The 21,118-nt window shown below is 42.7% G+C and overlaps 1 protein-coding gene across 5 annotated transcripts in view; it reads right to left on the reverse strand.

Annotated features, from left to right (window-relative positions):
• Nucleotides 1-14,177, reverse strand: part of GOLGA4 (golgin A4) — a 71,771-nt gene extending 57,594 nt beyond the window's left edge. For 4 of the 5 annotated variants that reach the window (XM_074575536.1, XM_074575535.1, XM_074575533.1 and 1 more), the window contains exons 1-2: nt 13,853-14,161; nt 4,411-4,506 (exon numbers count right to left, since the gene is read on the reverse strand). In XM_074575536.1, coding sequence (XP_074431637.1) covers nt 4,411-4,506; nt 13,853-13,939 — 183 coding nt within the window. In that variant the 5' untranslated portion in view covers nt 13,940-14,161. Of the gene's footprint in view, nt 1-4,410; nt 4,507-13,852 lie in introns of all 5 variants that reach the window. The other variant, XM_074575534.1, reaches the window with a different exon arrangement.
• Nucleotides 14,178-21,118: the final 6,941 nt, after the last annotated feature.

Consider the following 21,118-nt stretch of genomic DNA (forward strand, 5'->3'; position numbering starts at 1 on the left):
AAACAAACATTTCTCTCTTGGAGAGAAAGTTACAAATGAGGTAAAATAGGTGATGAAGCCAGACACCAGATGACGTTATGTTTCCTTCAGTACTAACAAAGAACAATCCATAAAGTTATTTTTTAAATAACCTTTGCATTTCCAAAATCCTGAACAGTTTTTGTAGCCCTCAACTTTGGCCTAAATTAAGCAGCCTTACTTGCTCTTTATGGACTTTCTGAACTCCAGAACCAACTGCGTTCATATTATTCTTGCTATTCCTTGTCCCTCTGAAGGATTACCACGCTCAGATCTTCCTTTGCTAAGATTCTGATGAAGGGGGCGCAAAGGCCAAAGTACACGTGATCCCTAGATCAAAGGGCTTCCTTGACATGCTGTGAAACAAAAACCAGAATTTCACAGGGATTAGAGTTTGACCCGTCTCATTGCTCTGGAGATGGCATAGTTGAATCAACGCGTCTCACATACATGTAATACATGTCTGATTGCCAAAGACAGTCACTTATTCCCTTTCAGGAAAAAAAAAAAAAAAGACGACAAACAATGGTTCCAAATTTCAGATTAACCTGTTATCAAGCAAATTTGAAAATTCATACATTTTGTTAGCGAAGTGTATCACGGTATACGTGCGTTCGTAGTTAAGTCAATGCTTAAAAGCTTCTATAATTGTACACATACAGTTTTGCTATGTTGTACACAAGCACAGTAAGACAGAAAGAAAAGGATCAGACTACAAATTTGTCTAAGGGACAAGCCAGTATTTGCTCTTCTCGTTCAAGGAGCTGGTGGATGTCAGCTATCAGGTAAAAAGTTAGAAGTTTCAACTGACAAGTAACTCATTCTCTACAGTAAAATAAATAAATTTGGTTATTTGCCCAAGTTGGGGAATACCAGAAAAGAGTTGTGAATAATTCAGTAATGTGCTGATTTACACCGATATTTATTTGCAGGAGGCCTGTGCAATTTGCAACATAACCTTTTATGCCTCATCCCTACTGTGGTCAGGGAATAGGAAAAACTGAAGATGTGAAAGTTCAGGGTTTCTCTCTGCAATTAAAAAAGCCCCAGAATCTAAGAGGGCAGGACTGCATTTTCAGAAAGAGGTAGTAAAGAAATCAAACACAAATAACACACAAGTATATGAATACAGGAAACATTCGGCATTAACAAAGGTACTGAAGGAATATTATTTCAGCTTTACCCATCCTGCTTTATTAATAGCCCACACTAGAAAAACATTTCAATTAATTTAAAAACATAGCCATTACATCGATCTGAAGTGAGACTGAAAAGTACCTTGGCTAGTTTATCTTTAGCTCTAGGAAGAGCTATAAATATTGTGCTCTGCTGTCACTTCCCTAACACTCATGAGGATGAGAGTGATATTTGGGTCTGCATGACTGGTGGGTCATCCACAGCAGGCTATCAGCTGTTTGCTCTCAGTTGATGGCTCTGAACCAGCTTTGTTATCTTCTGCCAGTAGGCCTGACGTGTAAATAAGTATGTTATAGATCAGAAAGAAAATTTGGAACATCTAGGAACTATACAGAATATGACTGATATATTTCACCTCAAATTCTGTTCAAGAGTCAACAAAGTAACAGTTTGAAAACCAAACACTATTCTTCCCTAGAAAAGACTGGAAGCACTAGGTAAGCACGTTTTAATCATCCAGGGCTGTTTCAAATGGTACCAAGACCAACTCAGAAAGCACCCGATATGCAAATTGTCTGAAGAACTTCTATGGAAGTACCAATATGTGCTTTTACCTCACACTGTAGTCATATTTTATAGGCTACTTGCAAGAACAGAATACAGAACTAGACAGACTTCTGCTTTTTCGTTATAGAGACACACAAAAAATATAAGCTTCTCTGTAACACTGCCTCTGGAGATCCACAGCTCCACTAAACGGAAGCTGAAGAAAGCCCGCATGAAAAAGAAACTTACCTAGTATTCCATGAATAGAGTATATAAGTTGTTTTTTCTTTTAAAATTAGAATGTTTTGGAATTTTGAAAAATAATAAAAAAAATCCTATCATTGCAGAATATAAAGCAAGAATGTTTGCCTGTATGTTTTATTATAATTCTTTGATCAGACTAATGCTGTCATTTACAACTGTAATTCACTCTGCAGTTGTTTTTATTCTAAAAATATTCTGAGTTTAAATCAAAGCTTTCACGAGCAATACTTGCAACTTTAATATTACAGCACTAAAAATCAAAAAAGCCATGACCTATTGAAGACATACTAAGACATAATAGCCCAGAGGTAGGACAGAGACATACAAAAGAACTATGAAACACTGTAATTTTGCTTAGCTGTCAGTACCAAAAGGCTCAGCAATTATTCATGTACTGCAAGAACATTTTATCGTATGATACTCTTCAAAAACCAAGTATTTTCAGTGTATTAAATGATGTCCAGCTTTAGCTCATTGTCATTCCATTGCCACCTGTACATAAAACACCTGCCTGATCAAATGAGAACACTGCACAAAATGCCCCCCAAAAGGCATAATGCACCCCTATAATCAGGGCATATATTTTCAGAGACAGCATGTAATATTTGCATCTTTTTTAAGCATAGTAATACTGCCGCTGAGCTAAATTTTATGAAAATCTAATCCAACAAATAAATTTCAAAAACTATTTGCTTTTAATCATTCTGTTAACATTTATGAGAAATATTCAGAGAAAGGAGATTTCATGTCTTGATCATTTAAATTTATCTTTATTTTAGAAAAATTTAGTAAATTACCATTTGTAGTAAAATCAGTCCTTACAAAAAAAAAAGAAGAGATTTTCATTCCCTTGGCAGCTTCACTACTTTCTGAATTTCTAATTACAGGATATGTTTCACAAGTAAAATTGTCATAGCAGCTCCCTAAGCCCAAGGATAACTGTAAATCTGAGGTCACTTCAGTACTCTGTTTCCATTCTTAATCTTATTTCTCCTTCTGCCTCTCTGATCATTCCAGTGTAACCACTGTATTTAGAGCATAATGTTCTTCCAACATAACTTGGCATGTCGTGAGGGGAATCCTTTGCTTCTCCTGTTTGTCTGGAAAAGCAGCCTGAAAAAACAGTCTGCTGAGGGGCAAAATATGTCTAGTGAAGCAGTACAAGACAAAATGTAGCTCTCCATAGAAATGATGAACACAACAGAAAGTATTGATACATACAGGTGACGTATCAGTAGCACCCAACAACACTTGGAAACATATTTATTTTTTAAATATGTTATCCAAATAGTGAAGAAAGATAGTATTTTTTACTAAACCAATTGATAACACTGAAAAAGAAGATAAGCCTTCAGGCTCACAAACCTTTTTCAGACCTGGAATAAAAGCAGACATCCCCATGGATGTATACAAGTTAAGGAAAAGTATTCTGCCTTTCACTCAATGTGTGAGTTGTACTATCTGAGCAAAAAAGCAGTTGGTACTTGTATACTAAAAGGAATGACGAGTGTTACAACTTAATCTTTCCTTTTATTTCCCACTGAAAAGAGATAGGAAGATTTCTTTCTTTTGTGCAGGCAGCCACGATAACGACAGACAAAAAAAGACTGAATCAGTCACAGCAAGAAACATCACTGTGTCTCAGGGCTTCACTATTTCACATTCCACTAAGCTTTTGCTGCTTAAAAAGTCTGAAAACCTTGGCCAAATCAGTCCTTTAACCTCTAACATATTCTACAATGGATATACAAAATAAAATAAAAATTAAAAAAACGGGGAATCTTTAAGTTTGCACTGGTCACTGACGACACCAACTCTCAGCACCAACTCATTCCTTCGAGGCCACAGTGGTAGTTCTCATGTAGCAATACGCCACTTCTATACTCTGCATTAAGAACAGAAATGATATTTTATGATCGATAATTTAGACTCAGTTTGGTTTGGTTTTTTGTGTGTTTGTTTTTTTGGGGTGGTGGTGGTGAAATTTGATAATTATTACTGGTATGGTTAGAAACATTCACAAGGGCTTAGTTTAAGCCTTTAGGTTCATCCACCTCAAGTTCCCTATGCAATTAAACGGATTCCCCCAACTTTTCAAGCAAGAGAGGCATAAAAACCAGGGTGGTTAGTCTCCCTCAATATAACTTCTGTCCCACTACATCACTGAGCTCAGTTCAGGACTAAGATTTTTAAGACCTGAAGGAGGACTTAAAAGGTTTCCTAATCTGGGGGTTAACCACTACAGCCTAAAGGTCTGTTTTACTAATACTAAACACTTCAGTATTTAACCTAAAAATTGGACTATTCATATCTATAAATGCACAGAAAATAGTGATATTGAGGAATCAAAAAAGAAGTTAATCAAGGACACAACGTTAGATTTTTTTATTTTTTTATTTTTTAAATTTAAAATTGAAAAATAGAGAAAAACAGTTCTCAACTGACCTCTTTGTCTGGTGTTAAAGTGCCTTCATCATTCTGATCTGTAAATGAAGATGTCCTGCTTCTGTTGCCAGTTGGTGGAGGGGATTTGGGAGGGACCTATACAGAGATCACATATATCAACAACTAATAATATTAAGTTCAGAACTAATTATTCCATATCATAATTTACTTCAGCAATTACTGACTATAACATCACAGCAAAGCCTGGTCTAGATCTTCCTTTTAAAGAAAACAACCAGTTTCAGACACTGTGACAAGTTCTACCGTACTACAAAGTCTCCAGGGCAGAATATGTCGTGAATCAGCCACGAGAGCATGCAACAAAATTAGTTATTTTGAATATTTCCGATCATGGTCCTCTTAGACCAGATTTGAAAGTCAAGACTCCTAATACTTTAGCAACATAGTACAGTTACTTAAGGTTTAAAAGTTTTGCAAACTGACAAGGATCCAAGCATTTACATACAGAATATATTCTGATTCCTTTAAGAAAGTAACAAAAAAAACCCCAAACAACCTGAAGGAAAGAAAAAACACTTACAAAGTTGAATCCAAAGACAGAAAAAGGGCAGAGGAAATTGACAGATTTTACCATGTCAATATGAACTTGTTGTTCCTGTCAGCACTGACAGGAAAATTCAAAGAAATTTCACAACTTCCTGCTAAGTAAGGCTAAAACAAGCCACGCCAACCCAACCATAGCTTGCCAGCCTCATACTTCAAATATAAAGTATCAATACAAATCTAATGAACATTAAACTATCAACAAGCTTTTATGTACAAAGAAACTACTCAGCAAAATCTCTCAATAGGTATATTCTACAATAGAAACAGAATGAAAAAAAGTGTTGCCAAAAAGAAAAGTAAAAAGAACTACCACAAATCCTTTAACACTTTGCTGTCGCATCATCATTGAGGTTGCATATATAAATTCTGCATTGCAAAATGCCTGTCTCACAAGACACAGTCGGATGTTCTAAAATATAATTGACAGAGTGTCAGACCACTGAAAAGATATTCCCGAAACAGACAGGTTTTCAGAGAATTACACTCATTTTATAGCCTATATCTATGGGTACATTTTGTAAAATTTGCATACTAGTGAGTTAACTCCAATAACATACAAAACCCAAGGTTATTCCAAAATTAGTCACAGTTACAGGTCTGGCCAAGTGGACCCAATGTTCCCACCTGAAAATACAACTCAGAAGTCAAACACCTCACCTAGTACCAAATAACCATTCGCCATGACAGCTCTACGTCCTGATGAAAAATTTCACACCAAAAGTATTCACGGGATTTGAAAATAATGACCTATTCATGCCAATAGTCTACTCGCCTCTCCTTTTTATTCCTACTCCCTAACCTAATGTCAGTGATTTAAAGAAGATCACATCTGGTCCTCACCATACAGAAAAAAAACAGTTTCCAAATGTTCATCTTCGCTTTGCTACTGTTAGAAATATGAACGTATGTCTTCACTTTGCCCTTAACGGATCTACAGTTTTCATTGCTAAATTCAGACTTCTTGTCAATTTACAGGCCACTTCAGTGGCAGGGAGCTCTGCAGCGCACGAATATTCGTTGATCTTAGGCAAGAACAGCAAGATTACATAACTGAAGTTGGCTAGAACCGGATGCCATGGCACCCATGAGGCAGAAAAAGAACTCTATCTCATAGTGCAGTTCTATGGCCCCCATCCCCCTTACCAGCTTAAGCTCTGACAGAAGAGATATCCCCTACATCAATAAACCCTGCGTGAAGAACTACAGGGTAGAAATAGGTTCACACAACATCAGGTGGAACATCATGAGTTTCTGCTCCAGTTTGGAAACACTGGAATAGGCTAATGTTCCTGGAGACATGAGTAGGTCACAGGGTGACTATAAGCCACGAACGTGATACAGGCAAACGTCTTCTTGTGTGTCAGACAAGAGATTTCCATTGGAAAGGCAAGCATTGTGCAAAGCCCTGGTGAGAACCAACCTGTACCACCACAGACATTTCTCATTCCTTGGGTTCAAGAAAGACAAATCCCATCTGGGATGAAGGCAGACAAAGACTAAGCAGCTGATTAGGGGCACAGAGGGCCTACAGAAGATGACGACAACTGGAAGGAGCAAGACAAAGGCTGAGAGGGCTGCCATCACTTTCAAGGAAGGTATCAAGGATGAAAGCCAAAGGAGAAAAAGGCCTATTGCAGCACAAGGAAAAATATGGTCAAGAACACAGAACAATTCAATGCTTCTTTCCAAGATGACGACCTCACCATCAATAGTGTAGTAGCAAACGTCCCTTGCTGTATCGGTAAGGAATGGTGAGGAAATTATGCATGCTCTCTCTGTCTCTGCAAGATTCATGCAGAGGGAACCATACTCTTGTCTTTCACTTCTGGCATCACCACAACCAAGTGAACGTCTATGGTATAAATGCCCTTATTTACACAGCCTGAAGGTACATACCAATTTTGGCACCAACATACAAAATGACAAGAATAGTACCTCCCTTACTCTTTTAGTACTCAAAATAGTAAATCCTAAAGGAAAAGGAGACTTGCCAGGGTTTTAGATAAGATATGAACATCCTCCCACAAAGTGAGGTAGGCAAATAACTCTCAGAAAGGTTAAAGTCACAAATGAGCTCTGAAAGTTTTACCCCGTGGCTGAAGTGTGTTTTGTTTCCTGTATATTGGCCTGTATAAACATGGCCAATGGGTGTGTTTAACAGTGGAGCTGCACAGCTTGGTTTCAGTGGGACAAGGGGATGTGACAGCAATAGCAGAAATGGGCTACTTTTACAGTTTGGAAGAGGCATTGTTTGTCTGGCTGTGCTTTGGACGTAGACCCAAATGTTCGAGGTCTGAAAATGACCAACCTTTCCACCACAGCAGTGTAACCTCCGCTCACTTGTTTTTCAAAGCCTGTGTTATTTCCATGGTGGCCTGTTGGCACGGTCCATGCTAACCTACAGCTCCGGTTACACTTTCTCTTTCCTCCAGGCTGCAGTTGCCAAAATCACGCCCCTTATGCCCCAGGTAAAGGGTTTGTGTCCAGCCAGATCAAGTCCCTGGTCCTCCTTGCTGTGTGGCCTCATGGACATTAGCTCTGGCGCAGAGAGGGGATGGCTAACAGGGGTGGCCTCTGCTGCAGGGCTGGTTTCTGCTGTGGCCGGAGAAAAGAGTAACAGCATGAGGTTTGTCCTTGGGAGCCCAGTGGCAGAGGATGCACCAGGGATGCCCGGCAGCTGTGCCCAGTGCATGGACACCAAGGGCAGGGACCCTGGGCACAGGGGTGGCCTCGGGGCCAGCAGCCCAAAGGCCTTCCTCCAAAGGATGCTGGGCACAGGGGCAGCAGGTGGGGCTGCACAAGAGGGGCTATGTCACACCCATGTCACACCCATGACCCACCCAGCAGTCACAATGTTCCGGGGCAGGATAAAAGGGGGCATCCTCCTGTGTCCCGTTGCCATAGCTGGCCTGGGGGCAGCCTGAAGACATCCTAGAGGAAGTCCTTGAGGAGCCGGTGGAATTACTTGGTGGGGGCTTAGGGAGGAAGACTGGATGAAGCTGGATGAGGCTGCTGGAGATTCTTCACTGCATGCCCAGCTCCCGGTGGAGCCACGTTCAAAGCCCATCTGATGGATGGAAATCCTGTTTTAGCCTTTGGGGAACCGAGGCAAGGCCCTCAGGAGACGAGAAGAACCACCAATCCCTGGAGGTGCCTGGATACCTGGAGGCTATCGGGTTTTTTCAGCTTGACAGTAATGAAAAGAGCAAGGGAATGCCTTCTGGAAGAGTACTGCAGAGCTTGCCATCCTCATCCCCTGCAGCACCAGGGGCAGCAACCGTAAGAAATGGGACGCAGAGATGTTGCCAAGAGGTCCCAGTGCTTTGGAGCACCCACTCCAGGCGTGGGAAGGATTCTTGCCTGCAGGGTCAATTGGGTCAGGGGCATGTGGCCACCCTTTGAAGCTCCTGAGATGGCTCCAGGTGGAGGGAGAACAGGGCTTGGGCATCTCCTGGGAGGCATGACCAGCCTGCGGGACGAGGAGGCAGGTCTTGCTCACATGCTCAGGGAATAGCCGATCGCCAGCGCTGGGGTCAGGAAGGAATTTTCCCCCGGGGCACATTGGCACTGCTCCCTGGGGGTTTTTTGCCTTCCTCTGCAGCATTGCGCACGACCACTTGTCAGGTCTCCTCTACTCCATTTTGGCTAGGTTACTGCCTGCTGCTCATGCACCACGATGATGGCCTCTTGTGCCCTGCAGCTGGGGGGAGGAAGGCTTTTTTTTTTTCCCCCCTATGGTGGGCTAGCAAACGTCCCCAGGGGTTTTTTGCCGCCTTCTGCAGCACTGAGCAGTGCCCCTTGCCAGGGCTCCTTTGGGCCCTTTTGGCCAGGAGCCTGCTGCTGCTGCTCCACGAAGGTGGCCCTCGTGCCCCGCATCCGGGGGGAGGAAGCTTTCTACACTCCCAGGGGGCCCCCAGGGTGCCCCCGGGAGCTGCTTCTTGTCCTCTGTAGCATTGAGCACAGCCTCTTGTCAGGGTTCCTTGGGGAAGAGGCGGAGAGCAGGGCCCTTTTGGCTCAGTTCTTGCCTACTGCTCTTACACCTCCAAGGCACCACTCGCACCCTGGCTCTCTCGGGCTCTCTTGCCCATTGCAAGCTTGGAGCAGGAGGGAGCTCTGCTCTTCCCTTGGCTCCATTTCCCCAGGGGTTCTTGCTCATGCAAAACAGCCTGCGCTTGGAAGAGCTCCAGGAGGCTTGATGCACCATCCAGAGCTGCCACTTCTCAGCTCTCCCTGCGGGCAATACAAGCGCAGGGCAGGCACGGGAGCGCTTTTCAGGCATCACTGGCCAAGAAGCACAGAGACAGAGCAAGTTTTGGAAGACAGAAAGTACGCTTGTCATCGCTACATGTCATACTTTGGAAAATACCCGACTCTACCATACACCTCTTCTTTCGTGTGTGGTCAAGTGATCAAATGATCCTCATTTTCCACGTTCTCACTCTTCAGGAAAGAGGGGCTGCTTGGCCTGTATTCCTGCTGCTACTTTCTGTAGCTCTGTGACTTGCCTTTGCCAGACTGCAACATATGTTTTTTTTTAAGTGAAACTGAAGAACACATCAGCCTGCTCCTGGCCACATATGCACACTGCGTTAGTGCTTGTGAGCATCATCTCTGAAACAGATTCAGAAAAATACAAATAAAAACAATATCCTTTTTCCACTTGTATCTTTGTGTTATGTGTCTTTGAAAGTGTTTCTGGAGCTGAAACCCCTCTGGCATTTCAGGCAAATACCAGTCTCATCATTATTCAACTCATGGTGAGCGCAGGGAATAGAATAGCTCAGTTGGAAGGGACCTACAACAATCATCTAGTCCAACTGCCTGATCACTTCAGGGGTGACCAAAAGTTAAAGCATGGTATTAAGGGCACTGTCCAAATGCCTTTTAAACACTGACAGGCTTGGGGCATTCACCACCTCTCCAGGAAGCCTGTTCCAATGTTCGACCACCCTCTTGGTAAAGAAATGTTTCCTCATGTCAAGTCCAAACCTCCCCTGAGGGACGCAGCTTTAAGCCATTCCCACGTGTCCTGGCACTGGGTACTAGGGAGAAGAGACCAGCACCTCTCTCTCCCCTTCCCCTCCTCAGGAAGCTGCAGAGAGCACTGACGTCAACCCTCAGCCTCCTTCCCTCCAATCTACACAAACCCTGAGTCCTCAGACACTCCTCAGAAGACATGCCTTCCATCACCTTTCCCAGCTTTAGTGCCCTCATTGTGACACACTCAAGTACCTTAGCATCCTTTTTTAATGGAAAAAAGCATCACCCTTTTTTAGGTGGGGCCAAGAATTACACACAATACTCAAGGTGAGGCCACACCAACACTAAATACAGCACGGTAATCACCTCTTTGGACTGGATGGTTACACTGTGTTTGATGCACCCCAGGATGGGTTTTGCCCTCTTGGCTGCCAGGGCACACTGCTGACTCCTGTTGAGCCTCCTGTCAACCAGCACCCCCAGACCCTTTTCTGCAGGGCTGCCCTCCAGCCGCTCCTCTTCCAATTTAGATTTGTGTCTGGCATTACTCTGTCCCTGGTGCAGAATGTGCCATTTGTTCCTGTTGAATTTCATGCCATCAATGATTGCCCAATGCTGCACTCTACCTAGATCCCTCTGCAAGGCATTGTCCTTCGAGTCAACAGCACCTCCCGGTTTAGTATCATCAGCAAACTTATTCAACTCAACATGCATTCAACTCCTGCATCCAGATCATTGATAAATGGATTGAAGAGAACCAGCCCTAGAATGGAGCCCTGAGGAACACCACTGGTGACCAGTTCCCAGACAGAGGTAGCCACATTCACTGCAACCCTTTGTGCCATCCCATTCAGGCAGTTCTTCACCCAGTGCACTGTGTACCTGCTCACCTCACAGATGGACAACTTGTCCAGAAGGATGCTGTACGGGACAGTAGAAAAAGCCTTACTGAAATCCAGAAAAACTACATCTACTGCCTTCCCTTCATCCACTAGGTGGGAGACCTTATCATAGAAGGATATTAAATTAGTTAAATAGGACTTTCCCTTTGTGAACCCATGTTGACTGTGCCTGATGACTGCACTGTTCTTCAAATGTCTTTCACTAGCGCCCAGTATGATTCTCTCCATAATTTTTCCAGGAACTGAGGTTAGGCTAACAGGTCCATAGTTTCCTGGGTCCTCCCTCACACCCTTCTTGTAAATTGGAATAATGTCAGCAGGGACCTCTCCAGACTCCCAAGATGGTTGAGAGGGATCCTGCTGTAACTCCTGCTAGCTCCTTCATGACTCTGGTGTGAATCCCATCAGGCTCCGTGGAGTTAGGAACATTCAACTGATACAACTGGTCCCTTACAATTTCAGTGTCCAAACATGGAATGTCCCACAGTCATGGTCCTCTGATGGAGGGGACCAGGCAGCCCAAGGTCTATCAGTATTGAATGTCTTCACTTTTTCTTGACGTCAGTTATCTAACCATTCATAAGAAACAGGGAGGCCTACAAAGGCCTCCTCAGAAAAAGCATTATACTTGAGAAATTTTACCACCATATTTAATGAGTCTTAGGTAATTTTCATCTCAGATGCTACAAACCAGAGTACAAATGACAAGTTCTAGGTCTCAAAGCAGAAGATATGAATTGAGCAGAGAGGGTGTGGTGAATGAAGTCTCTGTACAAGAGGGTATAAGAAAGAAAAGACCAAAAACAAGCGCAAACAAAAGCCTCATAAAACTAAGAAGTGTTAAGCGTTTGGAAAGTTTTGTTTGAAAATGTCTCGATAGAAAGTAGATGATAATCTATATGATGACAGAATACCCAACAAGTGGAATGCCCTTTAAGGACCTGAAAAGTAAGGTAACAAAAGTATATTCCACACTCTCTGCAAGACTCCAGTACATTCTACAGGCCTTAAAACCTTCTCACAGAATCTGTTTTCAAATTAGATATGAGGAGTGAGCAGACTAGCCTATTTTACTTTTAAGATCAAATTTAACTCATTTCCCTCTAGTGTTACTTGAGAGCAACTGAAGAATAAGCAATACTGGAAGACAACTATTTTTACACGAAAATAAAAATCTGTTCTCATTTTGTGCTTCTGACCTTCCACTCACGTCAACCCTTGAGTTACATGATCTACTCTGTCCACAGTATAGCAGACTAGGTGAAAGTATCATTTATCGTAAGCTCCTGTATTAGGTTTCATGAAATTTGTAAATCTTTACTTCAACAGCCAAATAAAGACTGCAATATATTACACTGTTGGGTGTATATGCGGAGTTTGGTCCATATTTATTCACAAAGCTGATTTTTGGCAAGTACCAACCCTTTAACACATGGATCGTGCATCCTGAACTAAGGGGATTACAATATTGTTTACAAAGTATCATAATATAGCTGCTGCTTATTGAAAATAGTAAGCTCCGCAGCTCAGTCTCTTCCCACTGTACTGAAAGTTCACCACATACGCCAGGACAGCACTCTAAACTGCCACTGCCAAAAACGTATTTAACTTCACTAACTAGAGGAGACCCAGAGTTAAAAACTAAGAAAGGGCTTAAAACAAAACTCAGCAAGCTACATAAAGTTTTACAGTAGATCCATTTCCAAAAATACTGTCCCTATTTGACAAATCAGTGATTTAAGAGATACTACATAGCTGAATGTCAGCAGTTTTGAAACCATGGTCTAATACTAAGACTATGCAGTGTCAGATCTCCCAGTGGTTCGAATTACATTCAGATCAAGCCCAGGCAACTGATCACTTATTTGTAAAATTAACCAAATTATCTGCCTGTATCTTAGCATTCACATGATACAGAGTTTTTTATCAATTTTGTTCTTTTAGATTCCAAGATGCAAAGGATACTTAACCCAGCGAAAAGCCAAAGAGACAAAGGCAGACATTATTCAGCACAGAGGTGGCTACTGCAAAGTTAACTTGTCAAAGTCTTTCTACCCAAATTTGAACCGGTAGAGAGAATTTATTTTGCTTCAACACATGCATGAAATCATCACAATGTTTTTTTGGCCGCCGTTAATGTCAGAGATACTCTACATTCGTGTCATATCTAATGTGCATTACTATAATTTAAAAGAAGTAGTTTCTAGAATCCAACACAAATCATAATTTTGTGAAAGGACACATAAGAGCAAAACGGCCAATTAAATTATGAAAAAAAAAAAAAAAAACCTTGCTCTCAGCTTTATACCACACTCTCAATTTTTCCACAGTTAAAAAAAGCAAGAATAAGGTTACAGTAAGCAGCACACCAGCGCTCTAAAGGATGGAAACAGAAGGGACTTAGAGGAATGGAAAGAACAAACATTAAGATGAGATAAAAAGATAAGTAGGGATCTCAATGCTGGATTGTTACCCAGTGCACATCAAAATGTCATTCCTTTAAATACTAAAGAATAAACCCACTTCTGTTTCATTCTATTTGATGTTCAAGCAAGGGATTCTCAGAAAGACAGCCATTCTAGAAGGGACGAAAAGAAGAACAGCCTCGGAAGCCTCCGGAGAGGCTTTGGCCAGGACAGGAGGCGGTTCGGCAACAACAAAGTTGGATTTCTAAGTTCCAGCGGGGCCGCCCGGCGCTCACCGACACCCGGGGCGCGGCGCTTGCCAGCCGGCCGGCCCATCCCGGAGCCCTCGCCCGGCCACCGCACGCAGGACGCCAATGCCCGCCCTGAGCCACCCTCCCCTCGGCCGTGGCGGGGGGGCGGCGGGACCGGTCCGACCCGAGGCCTTTCCCGGACGAAGCGCGGGCCGGCTCGGCCCTGCCCCGCCGCCCCTCGGCTGAAAGGCCACCGGCGCCCGGCCGGGCACTACAAGTCTCCGTCCCGGCCCCCCCTCACAGCCACCCGACGGACACCGTGTGTCACCCCCGGTACCTGCGGCGGGAGAGGGGCGCCCCGCCCCCCCGCCCCGCGCGGCGGCGTCTGCTCCTCGCTGATCTTCTGCTTCAGCTTCTTGAACATGGTGGAGGGAGGGAGGGAGGGAGGGAGGGAGGGAGGGGGCCGGCGGCCTGGGTAGCCGGGTGTGACTCCCCGGCCGGGGAGGCAGCGTCTGCGGCGCGGGGGGAGGAGGGTGGCGGTGGCAGGAGTGAACGCCACCCGCCCCGGCCCCGTGGAGCCGCCGCCGCTTCTCCTCCCTGGGTCCCCCCCAACGGCGGGGCAGGTGAACGCCGCAGCTACTGCGCCTGCGCGGCCAACGTGGAGCCCAGGGCTGCGGAGGGTACGGGGCGCGGCGAGGCACAAACCTCCCCACGGAACGCCCGGCGCCATCCCCATCGAGTCCGCCCGGAAACCTCTGGGGTGCTCTTCCATTTGTAAAGCTGAGGTACGTTGTTTACAAGCAGACTAGCATTCAAGGTGGAAAGGCAGTGTTTGCCATCGTTGTAGTTATTACTATGTCTTTGGAACGAGGGGGGAAATGTTCTCGGCCACTTTGTAGAGTCATAGAATTGCCTAGGTCAGAAGGGACCTTTCAGATCATCAAGTCAAACCATCAACCAAACTCTGACAAAATCCTCCCATAAACTACATCCCTAAGCACCACAGCTACCCATCTTTTAAATACCTCCAGGGATGGTGACTCATCCACTTCCCTGGGCAGCCTGTTCCAATGCTTGACAACCCTTGCGGTGAAGAAATTTTTCCTAATATCCAACCTAAACCTCCCCTGGTGCAACTTGAGGCCATTTCCTCTTGTCCTATTGGTTGTTTCTCGGGAGAAGAGACCGACCCCCACCGCTCAACACCCTCCTTTCGGGTAGTTGTAGAGGGCGGTGAGGTCTCCCCTCAGCCTCCTTTTCTCCAGGCTGAACAACCCCAGCTCCCTCAGCCGCTCCTCACAAGACTTGTTCTCCAGACCCCTCACCAGCTTTGTTGCCCTCCTCTGGACCCGCTCCAGCACCTCAATGTCTCTTTTGTGGTGAGGGGCCCAAAACTGGACACAGTACTCGAGGTGGGGCCTCACCAGTGCCAAGTACAGGGGGATGATCACTTCCCTACTCCTGCTGGACACACTGCTCCTGATACAGGCCAGGATGCTGTTGGCCTTCTTGGCCACCTGGGCACACTGCTGGCTCATATCCAGCTGGCTGTCGATCAACACCCCCAGGTCCTTTTCTGCCAGGCAGCTCTCCAGCCACTCTTACCCAAGCTTGTAACGCTGCATGGGGTTGGGCTGTCGTGACCCAAGTGCAGGACCCGGCACTTTGGCCTTGTTGAACCCCGTACCATTGGCCTCAGCTAAAACCTATGGCTTTAGAGCCCTTATTGGATGAGATTTTTGTGTGTGTTCAGCCCTGTGAGTGCAGATGCAGAGAGCCATCAGCAGTGGCTGGCATTCATTCTCCAACAATGCGACTCTTTTGAAACTTGCTGCGTTGGCAGTGATTTTGTATGAAGGCTTAGACATACACGATGCTGTCTGCAAGAAACACTGAACCATGGGGGTCTTCTGTACAGCACCACACCGAGGAAGAAGATGGATGCTGTAATCGCAAGAATCCAGAAACGTTTTCACTGAAATACTCTCCTGTCATCTTTAAATCATTTGAGGAAAAAAAGTGGGTAGGAAATGGATCGTTTCCTGTACATGGACCAAAAAAATAACCAGGATACACCTACGGCAAACACAAACTGCTGTAAGTTTTCCCTAATATTTTGCTACATGTTTTTTTAAAAAAATAAATTATTTTCAGCAGTCTGACTAGCTGTAGATAGTGACTTTTTTTTGTTTTGTTTTCCCACGGCGACAACGATGTATGTGGAGACAACCATGCATACATCAGATGGCAGCAGCAACTCGCCCACTCTACTGATTTCTAGAGAGAACAAGTGTTGATTTGGAAAACCTTCAAAAAAGCTAGTCTGAGCCTACAAGCCACAATAGGAGGATAAGTATTTTGAAAATTTTTATGTTCTCTTTTCTATAGGTGAGCTTGAAACAGAGGTATAGGAAAAAGTCTCCAGGACTAAAGGGGCAAAACCTGAGTAGCAGTCCATGAGGAAATGAGATAAAATGGGCAATTAAGTTTACTGCAGCCATAAAAAGCAAAAATTCTCTACTTCAGCCAGGTAACCTATGGTGCCTCTAAATAGGACATGCAGCACCACGGCACTCTCTGACACCTACGTGCTCCATTACAAATGCTAGCTCATCTTCTCTTCAGTATCTGCAGATTACACTCTAAATTTAAACCTAAGTCACTAAATGTAGTATGTGAGTTTGATGGATAAATGCATAATTGAAAGGACACTAGCTCCTACAGCCATCAAATAGAAAAGCAGAGCTTTGTTAATTCTTTCATAAAACGTATCCAACACAAAAGAGAGCTCTGTATTATTTCCTTGGAAAATTTAAAGCTTGAGATAGTATGTCCTGCCTGTTTCTCATAGTGCAGATATTTCCATAGGACTAAAGGCTACGTGGAAGAGAACAAGTACAAGACTAGAAACTATGATAAAAGATAAGTTATTTTTTCCTACACTAAAGTCTTAGTTGCTACAGAAAATGGTAAGGTTATTAATTCATTGGAACTCTGTTAATGGCTTGCAATAATACTAACCCAATGTGGTAATATATGGCAGTTAGGTATTTTCCACAGGATTTTTATACTACATCAAGGTCTTTTGTTGTGTAAATGCCAATGTACATAATCACCTCCTCCACAGGAGGTGACTAACCTGGGGTTTAGGAAGATATGAAGTAATATATGTATGCATCATTTACTCCCACATAGATCGGTGGCATTTAAAAAAATCAAGGACGATGTGCATTTCTGTACTTCTGAACTGGTACAAAACAGCGATGTATTGTGATACATGGCTATGTGCCTAGTGTTGCTCAGAAAATACAAAGTGGTATCTCACACTAAGCAGTAGTATAAAGATTCTGAAGATATATATGCAAACTCCACAAAATACTGTAATAAACTTTCTAAAAGGGCTTTAAGTGTTTTAGCACCTGGACAAGTTTGATGAAAACATATTGCAATTACTCTACAAAGCATTTACTCTAAACCCCACAGAAGTCCTGGGGGAAATGTCTGGAACCATATTCTTACACACACAGAGAGTGTAAAAATCCTTTATTTAACTGAATAGTACCTTATTTCTAGAGGGTCGACCTGATCTTAGTAGATTTCTTTGTGAAGTTAAAAGTAGCAACTGAAAGTGAAGATTTGCCCCTCCTTTTTATCTTCCTTAAGTACACCAGTTAACATAGGCTACACAAGAGAAACAGGACATTATTGTACTGTCTGTGACAGATAAATGTGTATCTGGAAACACCAATGGTTATGGCAGATAATTAAGAATAAAGGTCTGTTCCAAATTAAATCTATAGCAGGCATTAATGCATTTCCGTGGGAAAGGGAACAGAGCATAAATGTAAAAGACTGTGTTTTCACAGCAGTCTAGACTTCTCTAATGGTCAGCGACAGTGGCCCACATATCCCTGCAGTCCCATTCCTTGCCTTGTTGCTGGCTCCAGAGCTTTTCAGACCTTTCCCTTAGTCATTTCTGCGTGTTGAGTCTGCAGAAAACTAACCTGACGAACGAGCAAACGATTTTCTGCTGACTTACTGTGCTGAGTCCCCTGAGTACAGGGCTGCTGCAAGAGAGACACAGGCGGGCAGGAGCTGGATAGCTTTATGTTGCCGGAGTTATTTCAGATTGCTCAGGAACATACAGCCTTTGAGCAATTTGCTTAACTTTAAACTAAGTAATCCCACTAAGTGCTACTTCAAGTTCAGCTAGCAAGCAACTCTGTTACTTAAAGAATTAATACTATCTCAGCCAGTAACTATCTTACTTGCTAATGATGGTTGATGTATTCATGCGCGTGGCCTCCAGCCAGTCTAATTTGATTTTTAAAACGCTGTCTTTAAGTTACTGCAGCTTTCTGGAAGTCACAAAAAAAAGCTATGGGCATAAATTATGAATATGGCTTTCAATACTCTTTTCCACACCTACAACTCCAATTACTTTGTGAAAAATGTATGAATTTGCTAGCAGCTAGTTCTTTCAATCCAGTCATCCATCACAAATATGAGAAGACCTAAAAGAAAGCAAGATAACACATGTAGCGTTTCTGATAACTTTTTAATGTTGGTTCATATTTTGTTTGGAAAGGAGGTTTGCCATGTTTGTATTTTTCTTTACATCATCATCATGCTGTTAAAACAATGTCTAATACAAAATATTCCTATTATTCCTACTCAGTAATATTTGACATTGAGGGAGTTACTGTAAAAATAAGTGAACATGGACTGGTAATAGAGTAAACAAACCTAAGCAAAAGGGAGCACTAAACATGTAACTGCAGTTACTGTCAGAGCTTACATACACACCCCTGTTCTTTACAGTTTATGGAATGTCGCATTTGGTAATAATTGTAGTTTTCACTCCTAGTCATAATATTCAAAATACTAATGTTGATGTTAAAGCAGTCAGAGAGTCTACCATACATAGATGCACAGGCAATCAGTTTCAGTTAGGAAGTATTTTGATCTCTACTTCAGCACAAAGGTTACAAACGATAGCATGTTATCTGATAGCGCAGCGAAAACTGTGATAACTCATTGTACATGCAGCCCAAGGAATGAGGCGAAATAGTTGTGCAAAGTTAATTCTTTATAGTCCTGTGATTAGAACCCTAGGAGCTTTAATACGAATAAAATGGATAATCAGAGCATTTGTCTAGCCTGATTTGATTGCCATTTTTACTTTTGTATCTAAATGTTGTGACTTAAAACCACCACCAGATGACAGTGTTCTAGAAGATTATGACTACCTCTCTACAGAGTCATTGTCAGTATTATAAACGCAAAACTATACCAAGAGTGGGATGACAGTTTAAAAACATTCCGGTCAGGGAATTGACAAAAACCAAAGTTTCTATATCACCTGTATAATCATTCCACATACAAAGTATAGGCTGCTCTAAGTAACTTGCCAGGTATCAAATATTAAATTTCTTTACTGTGTGGCTGACTTCATGGCTGCTTAACAAACAGTCTATTTGCTGTTTGTTTGTGCAGTAATACATTCTCCTGTGGTGCCCAGATATTGGTCTGATCTCAGTGAAGGTAAAACTGAGCAAAAAGGTTCATTAATAGCCATTTGAATAAAGATAGTGAGTGACCTGAGGGAAAAGTCAGATTTGTGAGTGTGTTCAAAATGCACAAGGCTATGCAAAGAGCAAGGGCGGTGTCTGAGAAAGCTGCAAAGTAGCCTAAAGTCTGCACTTGTTCAAAGCGACAAGACAAGAAGAATTAACTCACTGCGGAGTGAGGAAAAGCTGACAGGCATTGCTGCTCTGCACCTTGGGAGGGAAAGGAAGCTCTCTGCTCTAGTGGGAAAGTTGTTCAGAGATCACATTTCAGGCCACACATCTCTCTCTTCAAAAGTACAAAGTGCAAGCCCAGGCATTGAAGACTACTAAGCACCACTGCAGTAAACTGGCTCACTAATTAGGACTGCAGGAGGAGGAAAATTATTTGGATTTATTCATCTGAAAGACCATGAGCCATCTTTTTGTGAATGGGACTATAAAACATGGAGAGATTTAAAAGCGAGTGACAGAATTTTGTCCTGCAAGAGTCGTACTCTCCTAAAACAAAAATCTTCACTTTATCACTACCTTGCTTAAGTGGCATTTCCTTTCTGCTTTGTGTAGAGCATCAAAACCTTCCTCCCAACTTCCATTTCACTTTAATTTTACTTTAAAAGCTCTGGGTGCCACAAAAAGGGAGACGATGCTATAAAACATCAGATCCTTTATATCAACAGTAATGCTAGTCACGAGTTTGATTTTAAATTAGCTGGCAGCACACTCTCACTTGAGTACTTTTATTTCTGTAATCACAATATTAAAAAAAAAAACAAACAAAACAAGCACAAAAACACCAACAAATCTTTATGGGCAAGAACCTTACATCTAAAAAGAGGAAAGAACTTGTTCCTGAAGGCAGAGCTTCTTCATGACAGAAGAGTCGGCTGGTTTCAAGGAGACCTGGGTTCTATTCCCAGCCCTCCCAGTGCCCTGCTCACCCACCCCAGGCAAACTATTTTGCATCTCGGTGCTTCTACTGGTATTTTAATCAAGAACAATGATGCTACCCAATTTCCTGCAAACACATGGTTAGTTTTCTTCCTTGCTTGCCCAACTGCTGATAGAAAGGTCAAAGGAATGACTGCTTATTTAGATGCTTTTTAAAAATACTGATATACACATTCATAAGACACAGTTGTCTCCCTGCTGGGATTTTTCTGATTCTATGATAATGTTTTCCCCTTAAGCACTGTCATTAAGAAACAGCAAATGATTTTGCTTAATCATTTTTAGTCAGCAGAGCTAGGAACACATGCAAAGTTTTTGAGACACTGAGGTTATTCAGTTGAGTAGAGCTAAAAAACTAGTTTAATTTCTGTGATCCCCTTAGCTAAAGTGTGGAACATCTAAAACCACATCACTGGAGATGCTACACCCAGCAGAACTCACTGCTGAGGAAAATCACTGAGTCACAGCATGACAGATTCTTAAAGAGGTATACTGAATAACATTTGCAACTACTAAGGTACACATCTATTTCAAGGAGAACCAGGAAGTATTTTTCCCAATTACAATACTGTATATTTTGATTGTCATTAAGGAAAGCATTCACTTTCCTTCGGCAGTATCAAATTTATGAAACTGATGAATGCAGAATACAGAAAACGGTGATTTAGGAATAATTATTCTACTTCCCTGCATCACAGTTTCTAGAATCTACAAAACAGAACAAATAACACATTTTTGTTCTGTGATTATGCAAAGCCATGACATATAAAAGCACAAATACAATAGTTTTATGTAGCTAGATCTATCAATTAGTGCTTCAGTTCAGGACATGTGAAGGTTATGAATCTTTAAGAACACTCGACCAATTTCAGATTAGGAATTTATCAGTATTTAAGATAATATCCTGACACTGCTATACGGTTTCTTGAGTATTGTCATACTGTAAATTCCCTACTACTCTTACTTTTCAAGTGTTTTGGAGGGAAGTGCTTCTCATCCTCCTTAACTTGTTTTTCTAGCTCCTGGGATTTACTACAAGCTTTGCCACCCACTGAGTAGAGTGGAATATCTGGCTGAAGAGACTG

The sequence above is a fragment of the Larus michahellis genome, chromosome 2 (assembly GCF_964199755.1).
Source record: "Larus michahellis chromosome 2, bLarMic1.1, whole genome shotgun sequence".
Classification (NCBI taxonomy): Eukaryota; Metazoa; Chordata; class Aves; order Charadriiformes; family Laridae; genus Larus; species Larus michahellis.